Source organism: Mus pahari, chromosome 15 (assembly GCF_900095145.1).
Source record: "Mus pahari chromosome 15, PAHARI_EIJ_v1.1, whole genome shotgun sequence".
NCBI lineage: Eukaryota > Metazoa > Chordata > Mammalia > Rodentia > Muridae > Mus > Mus pahari.
The window spans coordinates 25,623,176-25,642,316 of NC_034604.1; the positions used below are offsets into that span (position 1 = coordinate 25,623,176).

General features: G+C 40.6%; 1 protein-coding gene across 1 annotated transcript in view; it reads left to right on the plus strand.

Annotated features, from left to right (window-relative positions):
• Pik3c3 (phosphatidylinositol 3-kinase catalytic subunit type 3) overlaps positions 1–19,141 on the plus strand; it is a 76,694-nt gene that overhangs the window by 10,443 nt on the left and 47,110 nt on the right. The window contains exons 5-12 of the mRNA XM_021214144.2: positions 6,753–6,839; positions 8,398–8,493; positions 9,443–9,514; positions 9,998–10,102; positions 10,719–10,811; positions 14,799–14,984; positions 17,618–17,772; positions 18,264–18,354. Coding sequence (XP_021069803.1) covers positions 6,753–6,839; positions 8,398–8,493; positions 9,443–9,514; positions 9,998–10,102; positions 10,719–10,811; positions 14,799–14,984; positions 17,618–17,772; positions 18,264–18,354 — 885 coding nt within the window. The remainder of the gene's footprint in view (positions 1–6,752; positions 6,840–8,397; positions 8,494–9,442; positions 9,515–9,997; positions 10,103–10,718; positions 10,812–14,798; positions 14,985–17,617; positions 17,773–18,263; positions 18,355–19,141) is intronic.

Here is a 19,141-nt window from a genome sequence, read left to right on the forward strand (position 1 = left end):
ACTTTAGGACATTTTCACCTCTGAAAGCTCCATATACTCAGTAGTCACTCCTCAGTCTTCCCTCCCTGGGCTCCCTGCTGGGCCACTGCCTATCTGTGCACTTCTGCATGCATAGAATCACGCTCAGTATGGCCTTTTGTCTAGACTTGCATCAGATTTGGAAATGTGGGTCTCTGGTATTTTCATATCATATCTGTTTTCTATATTGCTCTTTTAAGTGGAAAAGATGGCATAAGTCCTGGGTAAATGTATTGTTTGGTATACTCTTTTGAGCTTACTTTCTCCAAATGAATAAAACTTAAGATGTGCTTCAGTTGCTCATTTCTAGGTCTTACTTGTGTTCTTACTGGGTATATAAGATAGTTCACAAGCTTTCCTTATGTTTGCCCTTCTTTAAGAGTCTTTATTATTATTATTATTATTATTATTATTATTATTATTAGGTATTTTCTTTTCAAATGTTATCCCCTTTCCTGGTTTCCCCTCTGAAACTCCCCCATCCCACCCCTCCCCCCCTTCTCACCTACCCACTGAACTACCCACCCACTCCCTCTTCCCTATCCTGGCATTCTCCTACACTGGGGCATCCAGCCTTCTCAGGACCAAGGGCCTCTCCTGTTGATGTGCAACAAGGCTATCCTCTGCTTCATATGACTCTTTAAGAATCTATTAACAGTGAACTTTGATTTAGCTGCTTCTATGATTGAACAATTAACAGATTTTTTATTAGAGTCATCCATAGTCTGTGGTCTACTAAAATTTGAAAGATTTGATTTTTAAGGATCAGAAGAATATAGTTTCACTCTGGCTGCCTAAGGATAATGGGAATGTGATGTGAAGACCAACCACTTAAATAGCCCGTACAAAAATGGTATTGGGTAATTATTAAACAGGAGATATCACCTCCTAGTTGGACTTAATGCGTTTGCTCTGATTGGTTACTTAGGTATGGAAGATAAATTCTGACTATGATATGAATAAGTAACATCTAAAAGCCTGCTTTCCAAATTTACCTCTTTAAAAACAGTTCTTTCAGAGTGGTTTTAAAGGAATACATCTCTCTAACGATTTAGACTGTTTTATAAACCTGCCTAGTTTTCCTTTGAGGGACAATGGCTGTGAGAAGAGGAAATAACACTGTATTTGCTCAGCTTAGGTCTCCTCTTTGTTTGTTTATTATTGTTTGGTTTTGTTTTGTAAATGCATATGAGTATATTATAGCTATCTTCAGACACACCAAAAGAGGCCATTACAACCCACAACGCATGGTTGTGAGACACCCTATGTGGTTGCTGGGAATTGAACTCGGGACTTCTGGAAGAACAGTCAGTGAGTGCTCTTAACTACTGAGCCATCTCCCCAGGGCTGTAGGTCTCATTTTTTATACGTTGGATTTCCTAGAGTTTTAATAAGGTACAGAAGGAAATGTATGTGTTAAAATATTCTCATTCCTACATCTTGCTTATTGTCCTTTTCTTCTCCATCTTTAAACATTTTCAAGTAGTGCTTACTTCTGTTTCAACTGATACGTAAACATAGTGAGAGGCCAGACTTAAAGACGGTCTGTTAACTTTGACCCTCTGGGCCAGCCTCTTGGTAATGGTGGCCAGTGTCTACACTGTTTCCTTCACCTCTGTTTTCCAGCTTGCCATAGTGTAAGAATTGTATGGTAGGTTGCACGCCGTCCCGGGGCATTGGATGTGATCCCTGTGCTCTGGCATCTGACGTATATTGAATCTGTATCTTGAGACTTGAAAGGTTAGCACAGAGCATGCTCTCCCCTGCCTCCTCCTCATTTCCCAGCCCGGCTGGATGCCGCTGCAGTGTGCTTTCCTTTCTGTCAGGTTGATTAAGAGGAGGCAAAGGGAAGGGAAAAAGTAGATGGAGCGTGTTTTTGGTCTGTGTGGAGCTATTGGAAGGTGTGGGGAGCTGAGCACTGAAGCCGCCGGGCGGGAAGCCATGAAACTTAGAGTGCTACATCTGGTCCCTGTGGGTTAGAGTCTGGATCTCAGGCGTAGGGCAACAGGAAGCAGAGGACAGAAGGTGAACGTGATACACAGAAGAAACAGGATGGACTAAATAACTGTCCTGACATATGCTGCCTGCACGTGGCTTGTAGCCTCTAGAAAGGCTACTTATGTCTACCTGCTGTCTGTACTTACCTGTAGTACTGCACTGCGCATGCTCTTCACATCATAACTTGGGAATGTATAAAAGAACTGACCGGAAGGCAGAATGCCTTTAGTCACACGCCTCAGTACAACACAGTGGGACATAACACTTGAAAGAGGGACAACTGTCTCAGTTAAAATCTAGATCATTACCTGACCACACAGTGGACATAACACTTGAAAGAATGAGAACTGTGTACACAAATGGGGACCTAATGAAGTGTAGACATTGCTTACAAAGAATGCCACATTTTTAAGGAACACGTGGACACAGAAAAGAGCCAATTGAAAGTACTATTAGGAAGTTAGTCCCAATATAGACTTGACTGTATACAGTAATAAATACACTGCAGATAATCTCATTGCCCTGGAATAGTAACATAGTAATGGACTTTATTCACATGAGCAAGCACAACTGCTGTCTTCTTAAACTGCTTATCTTACAGAGGAAAATTATTGCTGATTAATCAGAGCTCACAGAGAAATCCATTGCTGTACAAATGGGAACATACACTCCTGGCCCTAGCATTTAGGTGGTGGAAAGAGGCTCGTGTTGTTTCATTTACCTGTTTAGATATTTTTTAAATGACAGTATTACAAAATAGAATTATGGTAATTTTGTGGTTTGCGTGAGAAGATATATAGTCTCATATATTTGAATACTTGGTCCTCAGTTGGTGGGACTGTTTGAGGAGGAGTAAGAGGTATGGCCTTGATTGAGAGGGTGTGTCATTTGGGGCAAGTTTAGAGATTTCAAAAGCCCACATCATTTCTAGTTATCTCTCTCTTGACTCGTACTTGCAGATGAAAATGTAAGCTCTCAGATGTTTAGCACACTGTTCTTGCTCTACCATCATGAGCTCTGCCTCTCTGAAACTGTAAACCCAGATTAAATGATTTCCTGTATAAGTTGCCTTGGTCATTGTATTTTAGCATAGCATAGAAAAGTAACTAAGGCAATTGCTGTAATTCTTCAAGGCTCTCGAAATTTCTACACACCCACCATTCCCACCATGATGTGCAACCTTCACTGAAGCCATACTGGTTGCTCCAGATCTGGACATGTGTCTCTCAAGACCATGGAAAATAATGAAGGGAATGGTGTCAGCCTCTGACTGGGCATACTTTCTATGATAGGTAAATTGGGTAAATGCCCAGAAGCTGTTTGCAGTGGCCACTATTCAGTTCTGCAGAAATTTGTAACTAAACTGAGAAATATCTAGAATAGAATTTCTTTAAATATCGAGATGTCATCTCGGTGGCTATTGAATAGTCATCATAACATATGCAAATAGCTCTTGATTGTTGGAAGTCATCATTATATCTCTCTGGTGATGCATGCAGCCATGCCCAGTGTTTCTGTTTGCAGCGTTGGTAGTGTAAGCGTCCCAGTACTTACTGAACAGCTCCCACAGTTGAGGTCTGAAAGGTAATTTACACTCAGCTTTTGTGGTGGCTTTACCACAGTCACTATGGCTTCTGTAATAGCTGTTCAAAAGATTGAGACAGGTCATATTTGGTATCCAGCTAAGAGGAGGAAAAAAGGGGGGCCTAGCATGTGTAGGGAGTGACGTGTATCAGCCACGACAAAAAGTCAGCTGGTACTGAGGCTGCAGAAAGTCCCCAGTGCACATTGGAGAAGAAGTAAGCCCCACTTTAGTGTCCCCATCAAGATTCACCTCACCATTGCCCGTTCTTCCCTCCTAGCAAGTCCTTGCAGGAACCAGCTGCTGGGGCACAAACACAGAACTAATGTTTAGTAAATAATGGAAATTAGAGGAGCCGAAAGTGCACAGTGACAGTGTGATGACTCAAAGTGAGTCACAGGCAGGTGGGGGGTGGAGCCTCCCTCATAGCACTTCATACCAGCTTTTACAGTAGAAAATATTAAAGGGATATTGTTTTGTTTGTATGAACAAAGTAATAGGAGAAATCAGTTTGAATGTATATGCTCTTTAAAGAAGGGGGAAAAAAAGACACATTACAGTCTTAGTAACTATATAGAATGATAGCACCTGTAATATTTTGCATCTACTTGCATATTTGGGCACAAAGAGAAGATATTTTTTACCAGCATGGGCTCAAAAGTGACAAGAGTTTGAAAAGCATCAGTCAGTGTGAGAACCAGCTCTCCAGCTTGCAATTTGACACTCTCCTATAAATCACACTGCTTGGCCTTTGGTCCTTTTTGATTGTTTCTTCTTCTTGATGTAGCTCATGTATTCATCTGATACTTTACCAGCACTAATGACATATCTAGCCCTCTTTTTGTTAATTGTTTTAGTATGAAAAGGTCACGTGTTTCAAGTCAGCATTTCTGCACATTGTACCTTAGGCTATTCTCCCTCTGCCTTCTCTTTCACTTCCCACTTCTGACTTACTCATTGCCTCTCTTCTCCCAAGAAGATGGCCCCTTTGCTTTTGTGCCACACAGGTTCCGTTATCTTTTCTCTGCCCCCTCTCCTATTTAAAGATCTCTTCTTGTCTCAGTCCACCTTCTACTTTGAGATCTCTCTCTCTCTCTCTCTCTCTCTCTCTCTCTCTCTCTCTCTCTCACACACACACACACACACACACACACACACACACACACACACACCCCTAGATTCATCAGCATTTATCCAGATCTGTAGGATAATCTACTTCCATCCTTTTCTTGAAGGTGTGATTTCATTCTTTACAGCTGGAAAAAAATGCCTGTGTGATATATGCATATCATATTTTCTTTATGTGTTTATCTTTCATAAATGATAGATGTTTAGACTAGATCTGTTTCTTAGCTGTTATGACTGACAAAGCTATAAGCATGAATAGCAGTTACTAATATCTCTATATCTATTTTCATTTTAGTGATTACCATGAGGGAAAAACAGTGCTGTTTGCTATGCAAAAGCAAGTTGGTTATTTCTTCAATAGTACTTTTGTATTACAGTTGATCTCAAACTCCTTTTTAGAAGGTTTTGTTATATATGGATGAGTGTTTTGCCAGTATACATAGAAATGAACCACATGTAGGCCTGCTGTTCACAGAAACCAGAGGAGGGCATTGAGTTCCTTGGACCTGGAGTTATGGATGGTAGTTACTCTGTGCATTCTGGGAATGGAACCATGATCCTCTGCAGTTGCTGCAGATGTTCTTAACCACTGAGCTATCTTTCTAGCCCCAGAACCTCACATGTTTTGCATAAGGTTAACACTTTTGATTTCTGAAGTACTGCAGAGGTATGGGTGAGATGTTACCAAGGAAGATAAAGAGTCCTAGTGGTAGGCTTTCAGATCTGAGTGAGGTGTTAATTACTGGCATTATTTGCTGCCCTTGTGGGAATACTGCCATTGAGTGGGCAGTGGAGAGGAAACCGATGAGCTAAGAGAAGTGTGGATAGAACATTTTGATGTCCAGTTGCGCTTCATTTTATGAATTTGTTAAAAACGGGTTTTGATAAGTAAATAACGCTGATGTTTAGAATATACATTGTCAGGAACAAAGTGAATTCTAACCTGAGGCCCTTGCAGCTTATTGTGATTTCTCTGTGAATTGGAAAAGCCAGTATGATGTAATTTCTGAAACTTTGCCAAGATTAGTGTGTAAGACCTCGGTGGACTCAAACATCAGCAGTGTTAGAAATTTAAATCCTTTATCATTGTTTCCTAAAATAAGGCACACATGCATGTGTCTGTAAATAAGCCTTAAAGTGCAGATTTGTTGGCCCCCAAGAATTACCTTTGCATAAGTCATTTTTTTCAGAATGTTACATTAAAAGTGGGAAGAATAGATAAAAGACGATGTATTATTCCTTAGAGGATCTACTCTTACTATAATTTCATTTATGATAGTTAAAACATAAGAACTGTAAAACATGCAGGTAACATGCGGGGAGGACTTCACTCTGCTTTTGGCAAGACTGCAGGCTTGATTTTAATACCTTTTCTTTTTTTTTAAAATAATTTTCATTTTTAGAAAAAGGTTTGTCCCTTGCTTCGTTTCTTATTCTGATATAGTATGCAGTTTTGGTATGTAATAGTGCTTTCTATGTGGGAATCCTAAGAGTAGGAATCTTTCACATGTTGAGTCTAATGTCCTAAGTATGAAGATTTATGTGTAGACTCCAATGTGTAGGATTTCTTCATATGTGTAATCTGGTGTGTAGGAATACTTTGTATGTGGAATTGGATATGTAGAAGCGCTGATGAGGAGTTGATACTATAGACTCAGCATCTTTCAGTTTAGCTCTTTAGAACCCAAAAGTGTTCTGAATCTTGGCTCATTTTAGAATTTGAAGTATTTGTGTATACTTGATTAGATATCTTGAGAGTAGGCTCCAAATATAAGCATAAAATTTCACTTGTTTTTCATGTATATTATATTGTCTTAAGTAGTGTCAGAATTATTTTTAGTGTCCTGTGTACAGTGACCCTTCCTATGAGGCCGATGGGGCGTTCTCCCATTGTGGCCTGAAATGCTTTGGATTGCATAGTGTTACAGACGCTTGATTTTCACGTCAGGATTGAGCGATGAGTTGCCGTCCTCGTCCTTCTTGGTTGGATCTGTGCTGAGATTAACCCTGTTGTACTTTCCTGCAGCTCACCAAGGCTCATCGGCAAGGACACATGGTGAAAGTGGATTGGCTGGACAGATTAACATTTAGAGAGATAGAAATGATAAATGAGGTGAGTTGCTTCCTTTCTCACATCAGGAAAAATTCTGAAGGTGACTAAGCTAACATTCTTTTTTTAAAAATAATTTTTTTATTGTCAGTTCACAGTCAGATATGGACTTCCTTTAGGTACTGTGAGTTTTATAGTAATAAGTAATAAACCTGGCCTTTTTAAAGTATTAATGTCAGCTGAACCATTAGCAGGGCTACCTACCTATCATATGTGATGACCTAGCACCTCACATGTGTTGCCATGTTGGTCAAGTTCCTTTGACCTTTTGTTGAGTCTCCATCAGCAGTACTGTCTCCTCTGAGGTCACCACATGCCATCTGTCCAGCCCACGCCTCTGTTTCAGTGCTCCGTTTACTACTCCCTGGGTGTTGTAACCCCTGTAAGGACTCCATTATATATAGTTTACCTTTTCTTGACCTTATGTATTGAGCCATTGTAAATATTTAATTAAAAGATAACTTCAATGAGTCTTTAAAAAGTTGTATTTACTAAAGCTGGTTGTATTTCTTAGGTTTGAGAATACCGTAGGTTTGATGTAAGAATTTGTGACTAGAAAATGGAAACCACTTTATGAATCAAATTCCAAGAGGAGACTATCACTGTCTAGCTGATAATGACCATTGTGGTGTACACATCACATGACTTAAACCTCCACAGGTTCTTAGCAGGGGAGAAGGAAAGGGAGGAGGGAGAAAGATAATGGAGACCTAGTGTTCCATCCCCTTCTTCTTAAATGAATCTTGTTGTGTGTACAGTTGAGATCCTTTCTAAATGTATTCACATGTTTACAACACAGACAACTAGAAGAGTTAGCTTTTGCACTTTTAATAATAGATCCACGAGAAAAATAGTTTATTCCAAACCCCACTGTTTTCTTCCAGGTCAGTGCTTTGTGTAGAGAAGTAGCGTTGGGTGTGCTTCCCCGCCTTGGCTGTGTTGCCCTTCCTCTCTGCTTGTCACCACACAGTAGACAGTACTTTATGGGGCTGCACACTTTAAGTGACCTTGGCGTTGTGCACCATGTGCATGCAGTGGCAGTAGAAGCTAGAAGAGAGGATCCTGATAAAAGCTGCTAATGACAAGTTATCTTAGGAGCGTTCAGAAATTGTGAACATTTTATAAAAATTACTTAAGCCTCTTACCTTTGATTACAAACTTAAAAAAAAAGATTACTTTCCTACATACATCATAATTCCTGATATGAGTTAATTAATGTAGTTTAAAAGTGAAATTACTGAAAGTTGTTACAAGTACAAACTGGCATCTTTATTTTTGAAAAAAAAAATAAAATAAGACACTTTCAAGTTTTAAAATCATAAACTCTTAAGGTGCTGAGTAAGCCAAATGTTTTATTGAGTCTGGAGATGGTCTGCAGATGGAGTAATGTCCCCTTCTAGATGAAACAGTGGTGCTCTCTGGCTGTTACATGTGGATTGTAACAAGAGTTATATTTTAAGGAGTAGTCATTGTTTCCCATATTGCTGAGTTGTGGTGAAGACCCTTATTTAAGAAAGTTTGAAAGTTGTCATTTATCACTCTCTCTATTTTTCTTTTTTAGAGTGAGAAACGGAGCTCTAATTTCATGTACTTGATGGTTGAGTTTCGCTGTGTCAAGTGCGATGACAAGGAGTATGGCATCGTTTACTATGAAAAGGTATTTTCCTTTCCACTCTGTGCTTTCTGCTGTCAAGGGCTGGCCACCAGTGACTGTTCTTCCTGCTTAGACACATGCTTTGGTTGCAGAAGAACAACCAACCAACAGCTTTCAGCCTCAGCTGCTTCTGCATACACAACCATACCACAAAGCTGCAGCCCAGGCGGGTCATGTGGGTCTGGGCTACAAGTTCAATAAGTATGCAAGTGATTAAGAGTTTCTGATTAAAATTGTTCTGCAAACCTGTGAGTATGACACCAAGTAATAGCATTATTTACAATTATGCATTTGCACAATAAATAGGAAATTATTATGTTTCCTTGGCAAGACTTTGAGGGTTCAGGTGTCTATAGCAGTGCTAGGGACACAGTCACAAGGGATGAGTGTCGATCATAACTAGCCTATGGCAGTAATTTTGCAGAGTTGGATTAAAAACAAAAGCTCATTCGTAAGGAATGATGATGCCAACAAGGTAAGGCAGCTTTAATCCTTAACATATGTCAAGGGTTACTTTTGTCCCTGTGAAGGCTTGTTTTGTCCCCTGAGATGCCTGCCCTGTTGTTGCAATCTCTCACTGGCCAGAAATGTGACCTACACTTGAGTGGGTAACATCTGGACTGATTTAAGTTAAGATTGGACTGTTTTCTTATCCATTGCCGTAATAAACCAAGATTTAACAATTGTAGTCACAAATGATAAAAAAAAAACAAAACTGTTTGTTTCTTGATTTCATATCTTTACAGCTATAATATTTTTTTTACTTATTTTCCAAAAAATTATTAGCAATAGAAATAAAAAACAAATGTGGAATTGAAAGAAGATAAGAATTTATAAACAATGATGTTTTAAAAGTTGAATGTAACTATATTAGCATTTTATAATATTATGTCCACTTACCATCTGGATAAATGTCTTCCTTTTTTATCGTTTAAACCCTGCACTCTCCTAGGATGGTGATGAATCATCTCCAATTTTAACAAGTTTTGAGTTAGTAAAAGTTCCTGATCCTCAAATGTCTATGGTAAGCTGCTTTACACAGCTTTTAAGAATAATGATCTGTGGAATGGACACAAACCCATGTAATATATTTTAAAATTGCAATACATATACCTGACGTATCCAGACATGTTCACTTATAATAAGTGCTCTTCAGCTATTGGGGATTAGATTTAATGGATGCTTATAAGGAACACTGGCATCCTAAGAGCGAGGTCTGACTAATGCAGGAGTGGCTGTGCAGTGATGTCATAGGCTGGGAGTGACTGGGAGGTTTTGTCTGCTGAGGTAGATAATGGTGTGAAAGTGGTGATCCTTAAGGATTTGGGTGTGGGGGAGCCCGAGGAAGTCAGGTGTCATATGCATGTTCCACTACTGGAACCTGACTCACGTAGTTTCACAGCCGTGGTTCCTGGGGACTGAAGTGGCACCAGGACTTTGCTGTTTGTGACTACTGAAGCTAACCTTTTGTAAGGTTTACATTCTCTGTATATCTAAACATTTAAAGGAGAATTTAGTGGAGAGCAAACACCACAAGCTTGCTCGGAGCTTAAGAAGTGGACCATCTGACCACGATCTCAAACCCAATGCTACCACAAGAGATCAGCTAAATGTAAGAGAACATACAGACTGGATAAGAACAACTATAAGTGGACATTTTATTACAGACAGTACTGTATGTATGTCATTTCAAAGTTTCCTGAATTCTGTAACTTAATGGTTTCAAGTTTCATGCTTTCTGCAAAATGGTTTGGTTTGGTTTTTAAATTGTTTTGGGACTTTTAGTAATTCTGTCTCTGTGGAGACATAACTAGAAAATTGTAAATATTTTCACAGTTTAGTGTTCTTAGAAATGAGCTATGAAGTGTTCCTTAAGAAGGCCGGCATGTAAGCACTGAGTGCTGATTTGACAAGAGGGGGACTCATTTTGTTTCTTGTGATTTTATGGTGAAGGACATTGCCACTTTGGCTTCCTTCCTGTCTAGTTGAATTAAATCAACTCTGAAATCATATGCTCATATAGAGCACGGCCGTCTCATTGTGCCTTCAATGTCCTAGTGAGTTGCTGTGTAAATTGAAGCCTCAGCACATACTGAGCCTTAATTGCCTTCCCCCGCCTTATGTAATAATTATGTTATAGAAATATTAAGCACATGAAATAGTATGTGAAATGGAAATAGGTATTAAGTGTATGTTTGACAAATATAATTCTTTTTCTTTTATTTTAGATTATTGTGAGTTACCCACCAACCAAGCAGCTCACATATGAAGAACAAGATCTTGTTTGGAAATTTAGATATTATCTTACCAATCAAGAAAAGGTGAGTTTTTTGAATACTTGATGCATCAAATTTACTTATAGCCTTTTTTTACTAATGATCAAAGGAAAGTAAACTTACACTAAACATACAGCTATGGTCAGGCAATCTTGCTACACAACAATATACTGGCTACACTGGTGTTTGTAAGCACAGGAAAAGGTGCATGCACAGAAACACATATTCCTGTGCGTTAACTCCTAGAAAACGTCTGAATGAATTTTGAAGGCAGATTTTTTTTCAGTTTCTACCTGTGCAGTTTGTATCCATTGCACAGGGTAGAGTAGAGTACTTCATTTCTTCTTGTTCTAGTGGAGACAGCTTAGCATTCTGGATGAGACGGCACAGCACCTGTTCCATAGCATGTGCAGAGTAAACCTGACTCCTTTCATTCTTACCCTCTTCGCCTCCTTGTTCCTGAGTGATTAGGAATGCAGTCGTACTGACCACAAAGCTTGTGAATTCTTCAGACCGTGGGGATAGAGGAAATAGTGTGATGTGTAATGTGGAAATTGAATCAGTAGAGCGTCAGGCAGCTGGTTAGCAGGATGGGGGTGAGATGAGAACTGGACATTTGGTAAGGAAACTGGACGGTTAGGGTTTCTGGAGGGAGAAGTGTGATGAATTGCCAGGCCTAGCCTCCAGTCTGTAGACTTGTTCTTGTGCCCACATGGTTAACCACTGTGCAGCTTTGTAACTGCAGGCCAGTCATGGTGGATTAAAGCTCGAGTTTCCTGTACTTGATATGGGATGATTCCTTGGTAATGAAATTTATATATCTTGACATTCTTGAAGTATTCTATCTTAGAGTGAGAGCTAAAGATTTATTTAAAAAAAAGATTCATTTATTTTACTTTATGTATATGACCATTTGACCTGCATGGATGTATGCGCACCACATGATTTCTTAAGCAGCTGATGATTGCTAGGGACCTTTAAATCCACAGCAAACCCACTATGCACATTGTACATCACTGTCACACAGATCAGGATTCATTACAGAGCCACGGAAGTGTACAAGCTCCTTCTCCAGATGCTCGCGTTCATGCTTTAGAAGGAAGGGGTCAGTGAAGATCTCGAGAGCATAGAGGATTTGCAGTGGGGTTTCTGAGTACACAGGGGGCTGAGCAGAGACACATTAGGAAAAGTTTGTGTCATGCAACTGTCATCTCATGCAACTGTCACCTCATGCTGGAGAGTGAACCAGTGTGCTGCAGTCTAATGATGTGCTTTTCTACTTGGTTTAGTTTAGTTTTCTAAGGTAGAAGTGAAAATGAAGTTAGGGGACATCTTGAGCCCGTCAGCCTTTGCTCTGTCTCATTTATTGATGGTTTGGGAAATCCTTTGTGGATGCCTCTTAACTGTTACCCTTTATATCTATGAAAGGGGGATTTTATGTTACTCCAAGCTTGTTCTTCCTCCTCAGCAGCATGGGGCTTGCAATTCGTACTCTCCAGAGCATGAATTAGTTAGAACCCTGCTGTGCTAAGTGAAGGGTCGTGTGGTCACAAATCATGGCTTGCATGCTGTGGTCATGTAATCTGCATGAGAAGATGGAGACTGTAATGTGAAGATACACAGCACCAAAGTACAGGGCAGCCTTACAGAGGCCTTCCTTAGAGGAAAGGCTTGTACGGCAAATCATTTATCTTAGTAGTCACTTCCCACTGAATTCAGTCCCTTCTGGATGTAAACGATGATATACATGGAGTGGCAGGTGTCCTGAAGACAGCATCTTGTCATCCGAGATGCTGACGAAGCCGCAGTTCTCAGACCAGAAGGATCTTAAGTAACTGGCAGAGAGTACGTAGTATTTTTAAAGTGCAGGAAGGGCTCTTGAACAAACTAATGTAAACTGGCCTTGAAGTGGCAGGAGTAATAATCTCATAGCAGCCCATGTGTCCTGTGCTGATGGCAGCCATCACTGACGCACAAGCCTTCTTTTAGTCTGTGTCTCGCATAGGGATGGGCTTGCCGGGCTTTCAGCTCCCAGAGAATTTCTCATTTCTAATCTCAGGAGGGCTCTAGAAACAATTTAGTGGACGTTAGTTATTAGGAAATGATACTTAGAATTTTTATTACATTTCCTTGGTGTTATCCATCCCCTCTGGCTCTTACAGTGTTTCCTCCTCCGCTTCCATATTGTTCCCTGAGCCCCAAAGGGAGGGCTTTGATGAAGACATCCATATTTAGGGCTGAGTATTTTCACTTTCTTCACATTCTCCATGTGAAGATGATGATGATTGCTATTGACTGAGAGACACTGATCTCTGGGTATAACAGAATGTCATTAGGGGTCACTTTGGTTTTCCTCTAGGCCCATGACCTGTCTAGTTTCAGGTTCTTGGTGACCCAAGCAGTGTCAGGCATGGGTTTCATCCTATGGAGTGAGCTAAAATCCAAAGAGATTGCGGTTGGTTACTTCCCAGGCCTGTCACTATTTCACCAGGGTGTCATGCAGTCAGGTCAGCAGTGTAGATCGCAGGGTTTATAGCAGGGTTGGTGTTTTATCTTTCTCCCCTGGTAGCATACAACATACCTTCCACTACCACGAACCTAGTCGGTAGGGTTGAAGTCTCTAGTTAGGTACCAGTTGATTTTTCCATTAGTTTTGTCTTCAGCAGTAGGGCCTTATCTTCAGTTTGGAAAACAAGCTTTGGCAAGGGCCTGAGCTGTTTAGTGTTCTCCATGGGTCCCTTGTGACTCTACTAGATGTAAACCATTCTTGGCACCGAAGTTTCACTTGGTTTTGAAAGCTGTCTAGTTGAGCATTTTCTCCTCCATTATTTAGATTTCCATTTAGGTTTCTTTCATTCTCATAAATACATGTACATGTATGTATGCACATATATGTATAGGTCCATTTGTGTGTATTGTGGGCAGGGGTTGAGTGTGCATGTATGTACAGGCCAAAGGTCACACTCAGGTGTCTTCCTTGATTGCTCTCCACCTTACTTTTTGAGCCAGGGTCTTTCAGTGAGCCTGAAGTATTCCATTGGCTAGACTGGCTGGCCACGGAGCCACGGAGATCCTTTTGTCTTCACCTCCCATCCTAAGTTCTGTGCTTATGGAATCGGCACTTCTGGAAAAATTGAGTGTGGAGTTGTATTGAAAGAAAGTTTGAAAGATTAGAGCTATCTTTATTTAAGAGTTAGTCTGTGGATGACAGATTTCTAACAGAATGAAAAGAGCTTTACATTTTGCCTAGGGTGCTGCCAGGAGACCTGGCTTTAGGGTTTAGTGTGAGGAAAAGAGGAGTGCGCCTTTCTGGAGTGAGTTGTGTACTGTTTGTGCTATCAGGACTTGACCTCTGCCAGGCAGCCATGCCCAAACTTGAGGACATGGAATTGCCAGAGAAGTAAGAATCTGGAAAAATCCTACTGTCTGCTGCACAGATTGTCTGTGGCTGCTTCTGTACCTACCTCTCTTGCTGTTTGGGTTTTGAGTGTTAGGGTATTCTTTTTGCTTTTGTTGTGTTTTAGCTGCGTGTCTCTTTAAGGAGTCGCTTCTTACAAAGGCATCCTGGTGTCTGATCTCTCTGAGCGTGTGTATTAAAGCTAAGGAACTGGCCCTGATCAGATGCCAATGAGGCCAGGTGTGAGACTTACCACGGCTTGTTGTAGTTTCTTGTGACACACTGTAGGTATTGCAAAGCTAAGACTGTTTCCAAGGCACGTTAATGTTCTTGGGATTTGCCTTGCCCATTCCCCTGTCTTGAGGCCTCCAATATTTTAAAACCAGAAAAACAGATTAAAAAAAAATTATTGTGTTCTACAATTTTTTTTTTATCCTGAAAAATATAGTTACAGGGAAGGGTTTTAGTTTGGTTGGGGTTTTTGTTTGTTTTCTGTTGTTTTTTGTCCTGCACTGCTGCTCTAGGACCTGGATTCTTCTGTCAAGGCCACCTTGACCTCTGTCTCTACCAGAGCTCTTTGACCTGGCAATCGGATATAGTTCCTGACTGTCTATTTAAATCTTTTCTGACTCAAGGCTCTGACGAAGTTCTTGAAGTGTGTTAATTGGGACCTACCTCAGGAGGCCAAGCAGGCACTGGAACTTCTGGGAAAGTGGAAGCCAATGGATGTGGAGGATTCCCTGGAGCTGCTCTCCTCTCATTACACCAACCCAACTGTGAGGCGTTACGCTGTGGCCCGCCTGAGGCAGGCCGATGACGAGGTACATTATTGTTCAGTACCCCTGTTGACTGTTCTGTGATACATTTAAAGAATCTAGTCTAAGACTATTCACTGGTTACTGAGAGAGCTACAAGAGGGAGCATATAGACCAGTGGTTCTCCATCTTCCTAATGCTGTGGCCCTTTGATACAGTTCCTCAGGTTGTGGGGACCCACCCATAAAAATATTTTTGTTGCTACTTCATAATTGTAATGTTCCATTAAGAACTGTAATGTAAATACCTGACATGTAGGATATATTATATGCATCCCTTGTGAAAAGACCACTGAATTCCCAAAGGGTCCCAGCCCACAGGTTGAGAACTATTGATGCATGCAGCTAGACTAGTTAAGTGTCTGGAAGCATTTAAAGTATTTCTGCAAGGGCTGCTATGAGAGGAGAACTGCACTCCAGTTTGTCACAGGATGGCCTTCTCCCCCAGGCCTTCCACTGGTACCACAGCTTCTATCCCTCTGTCTGGAGAAAAGGGCTCTAATGAAAAATGCTTTAATGCAGCACAACTAGGGAGTAGTTCAGATCCATTCCAACTCAGTGTACAAGGGGCCACATTAATCGTAGCCCTGCAGAGCCTGTAAGCCTTTGAAACAAAGAGATGCATGGCCATAACTCTCTTCCAGCCCCCTGCCTTAAACTTCAGCTGCTGGCAGTTGTGCACATGTGTAAACTGTCCCAAGATGGTTTTACATCCTCTGGGTACCCATAGCAACTGTAACCTTTATGCTGAGCGTCTGTAAGCACCCGGCGCAGCTGAGGAGGGACAGTAGTTGACACAGGCATTGTTAGACTTTGCCTTAGTCATTCCTAGTGAGGTGGACTAATCTGGCAAGTTTTCTTGTTTTATAGAGTGAGTGTGTTCTTACTAGTTTATGCTAGCCCAATGGGACATAAAACACAATGTGAAACCGTATTGTAAATTGCTGCTGAACTAGTGGAGCAGCTATTATTAATGGCACCTTAGAGGTCATTTTTAATTAGAAATGCCATGAATTTTCAGAAGCACGTGAAACATTATGATTGAAATATGTGCATATTTTATTGAAATTAAATAGTATTCCAAATGGTTCCATAGAATTCACCTGTCTTGAGCCATCGTCTACAACACTAGTCTCCATCACAGTCTCCCTAGTGGATTACTGGGGATCCCCCCTGACACCCATTTACACCTCCGTGGTCTCTTTCAAATTCATGGCCTCATTTTTCATTAATTGTTGTTACATGCATATCCGTGTGTGTGTGTGTGTGTGTGTGTGTGTGTGTGTGTGTGTGTGTGTGTATGTACATGTGCACACGCTCCATCTGTATAGTGTTATATTTTTGTATGTATGTTTTCAGGCCTGCCCATTTAGTATTGGATAACCAATTGTTTTGCTTTTCTCTTACCAGCTGGCTATGAGTTGGGTTTTCCGTGTTCAGTTCCTTAGGATGCGTGACTCACATGACTTACAGAACTGAAGAACACACTACTGTCTATTGCTGGTTAATTAGAAAGGGTATTTAAGGGTATCCTTGTGTGAAGCCCTGAGCCCGGAGCTTCCATTGCCATGGAAGTTTAGGTGTAGCATTGTCATCTACATTCTTCATGCTGTTGTTTGGTGTTCTGGGCACTTCCTCACATTGATATGAATAATGAAACCATTGGTGACTAGTAGCTAAAACTGCCCCTTTGGATAGGCGGGTCTAACTTTTAGACATTGATTCTTTCCACAATGTTTAGAGTAACTAGTTTTATGAAACCTTCACAAGAATTGTAAACTTAAGTCAATGTAAGAGACAACAGCTTTATGACGTTGAGCCTTTTTGCCTGGGACTGTGATTTTATACTCAGGTCTTTTATAAAGTTCTATGTAGTAGTTTTAGATTAATTACATCTGACAATTGTGTCGTTATTACAAAGTATTCTTGCATTCCTCTTATTATCATTAGGTAAAATGCCTATTTGTCTCTGTCCCTCACTGTGTCTCCTTCTGGTTCTTATACATACTTCTTGGGCTCTCACATCTCCTAGGCATAAGGTGATACCAGAAAAGCTGTGCCTGTTTTTCCAGTCTGGACTGCTCTCCTCTCATTGCAACCAAGCACAAATAATGTCCCAGCTCTGTCCTGCTTTCGAATTTATGAGAGTGTATTAAGTATCTTGCCATCTGATATGTGTTTAATGGTCATTTTATTTAATTCTTACTAAGTTCAGAATGGTTCTTTTTGTGTGTGCTTGTGTTCTGAGTGTGAGAGCATAAATCAAGAAAGCCTATCATGTTCATCTGCATGGGCTCCCCCCTCCCTCCTACCTTCTCCACTCTCCTTTTCTGCTGTTCAGACAAACCTACTGAACAGAAATCACCCATTGACCACTTACTGTGGCCTGCACACTCGCCACTCCTTTTTTAGACTAACTTATTTTATGACTGTGACTGTTTCTGCAGCCTTTGCTGTGCTGGTCTTTTTATAACTAAGGACACAAGGATGCACCCAGCAGCTCAGCAGCTTCATGTCGTGACAAAGGCAACCAATGGACGACGTGCAAGCCACATGTCCCTGACCGCCGGAGATAAGCGCGGTTCCGCTCAGTGCTTTGGATTTTCTAATTCCCGCTTCTTTTCATTTGTTTATTTGTAGGATCTGCTGATGTACTTACTGCAGCTGGTCCAGGCTCTGAAATATGAAAACTTTGATGACATAAAGAATGGTTTGGAACCTACCAAGAAGGATAGTCAACCGTCAGCATCAGAAAGTCTGTCAAATTCTGGAGTCAGTTCTGCAGAAATAGATAGGTATGTCCAGGGAAGATAGTTTTTTAAGATAACAATTTCTCCGTTTTCATGTTAGCATCTTTTCCCTTTCTGCTGTGCCACATGTATGTATATGTATTCATAGATTACTAGAGTTTAGTCTCCTGCTCGCTGCCTACTTAGAAGACCTGAGATTCTCTCTCAGGTCTGCCCTTTCCTTTGTTACATACTCGTTTACATAGCTCTGCTTTCACATCTCAAAGTCAGGCTAACAGCCTGGTGTGGTGGCGTACATCTTTAATCCAGTGCCTTGGAGGCAGAGGCAGACATATCTCTGAGTTTGAGGCCATCTTTGTCAACAAAGCAAGTCCAGGACAGCCAGGGTTTATTACATACACATTGAAAAACAAACAAACAGGACAAGCAACAACAACAACAACAACAATCAGGATGACAATAGCTCCTTGCTTGCAGAATAAAAATGACTACACAACATTTTACATCTTGGTTATCTCTCCTTATTATGTTTTCAGCTCCCAAATTATAACCAACCCTCTCGTTCCGGTGGCCTCCCCTCCTCCTGCATCTAAATCAAAGGAAGTTTCTGATGGGGAAAATCTAGAGGTCAGTAAAAAGCTTTTCAAGATTTCGGTGGAAGAAGAATGTCAGTTGACATTCTGTGTTGGTCTTTAAGACCTTGGTTTGATTAATAAACCGACCATTGTAATGTTGTTCAGTAACGGATTATGGTACATGGTTATGACATTTCCCCTCACTTAATGGGCCGGATATTGCTCCATTTATTTTATTGGTGCTCTGGGCATATGAATGGGTTTAGATGTAATTTAAAAATAAGCTAAGTTCAAATATTCTATTAGGTAGACTCAGGATGTTCATTTTAATATATTAATGTATGTTAGTACAGTTATCAGTATTTGTAATTTTACTATAGAAATGTATGTTTCTATAGAATCATGTACTAAGCAGGTATTTTTTAATTCATATAGACTGGTAAACTCATTTTTGAAGGGAACAGCTCTCCTAGACTAGTAGTTATCTGAAAAACAAAACAAAACAAACAACAACAGAAAACACCAGCTACTGTGTGTGTGTTAAGGACATGAACATGGAAGAGCTGAGTTCTGAGGGGGAAGTAGCTGGTCATTGGTGTAGGGCCCCCAGGTCATCCGTGGCTTTTCTTAAAGCTGATGAAATAATTGAGGTGGAGAGCTTGGCAGCCTTAGCTTCTCTGGGAATGCTGTGACGTGACCAGATGTCACCTTCCTTACCACCTGGCTTTCAGCTGTCGGTTGAGCAGTTTTTAATCTCCTTCTGACATTTTTCTTGGGACTGATAAACTAACCTTTTCTAGCTGATTAGTACTCACAGAGTTCAGATAACTTAAACCTTC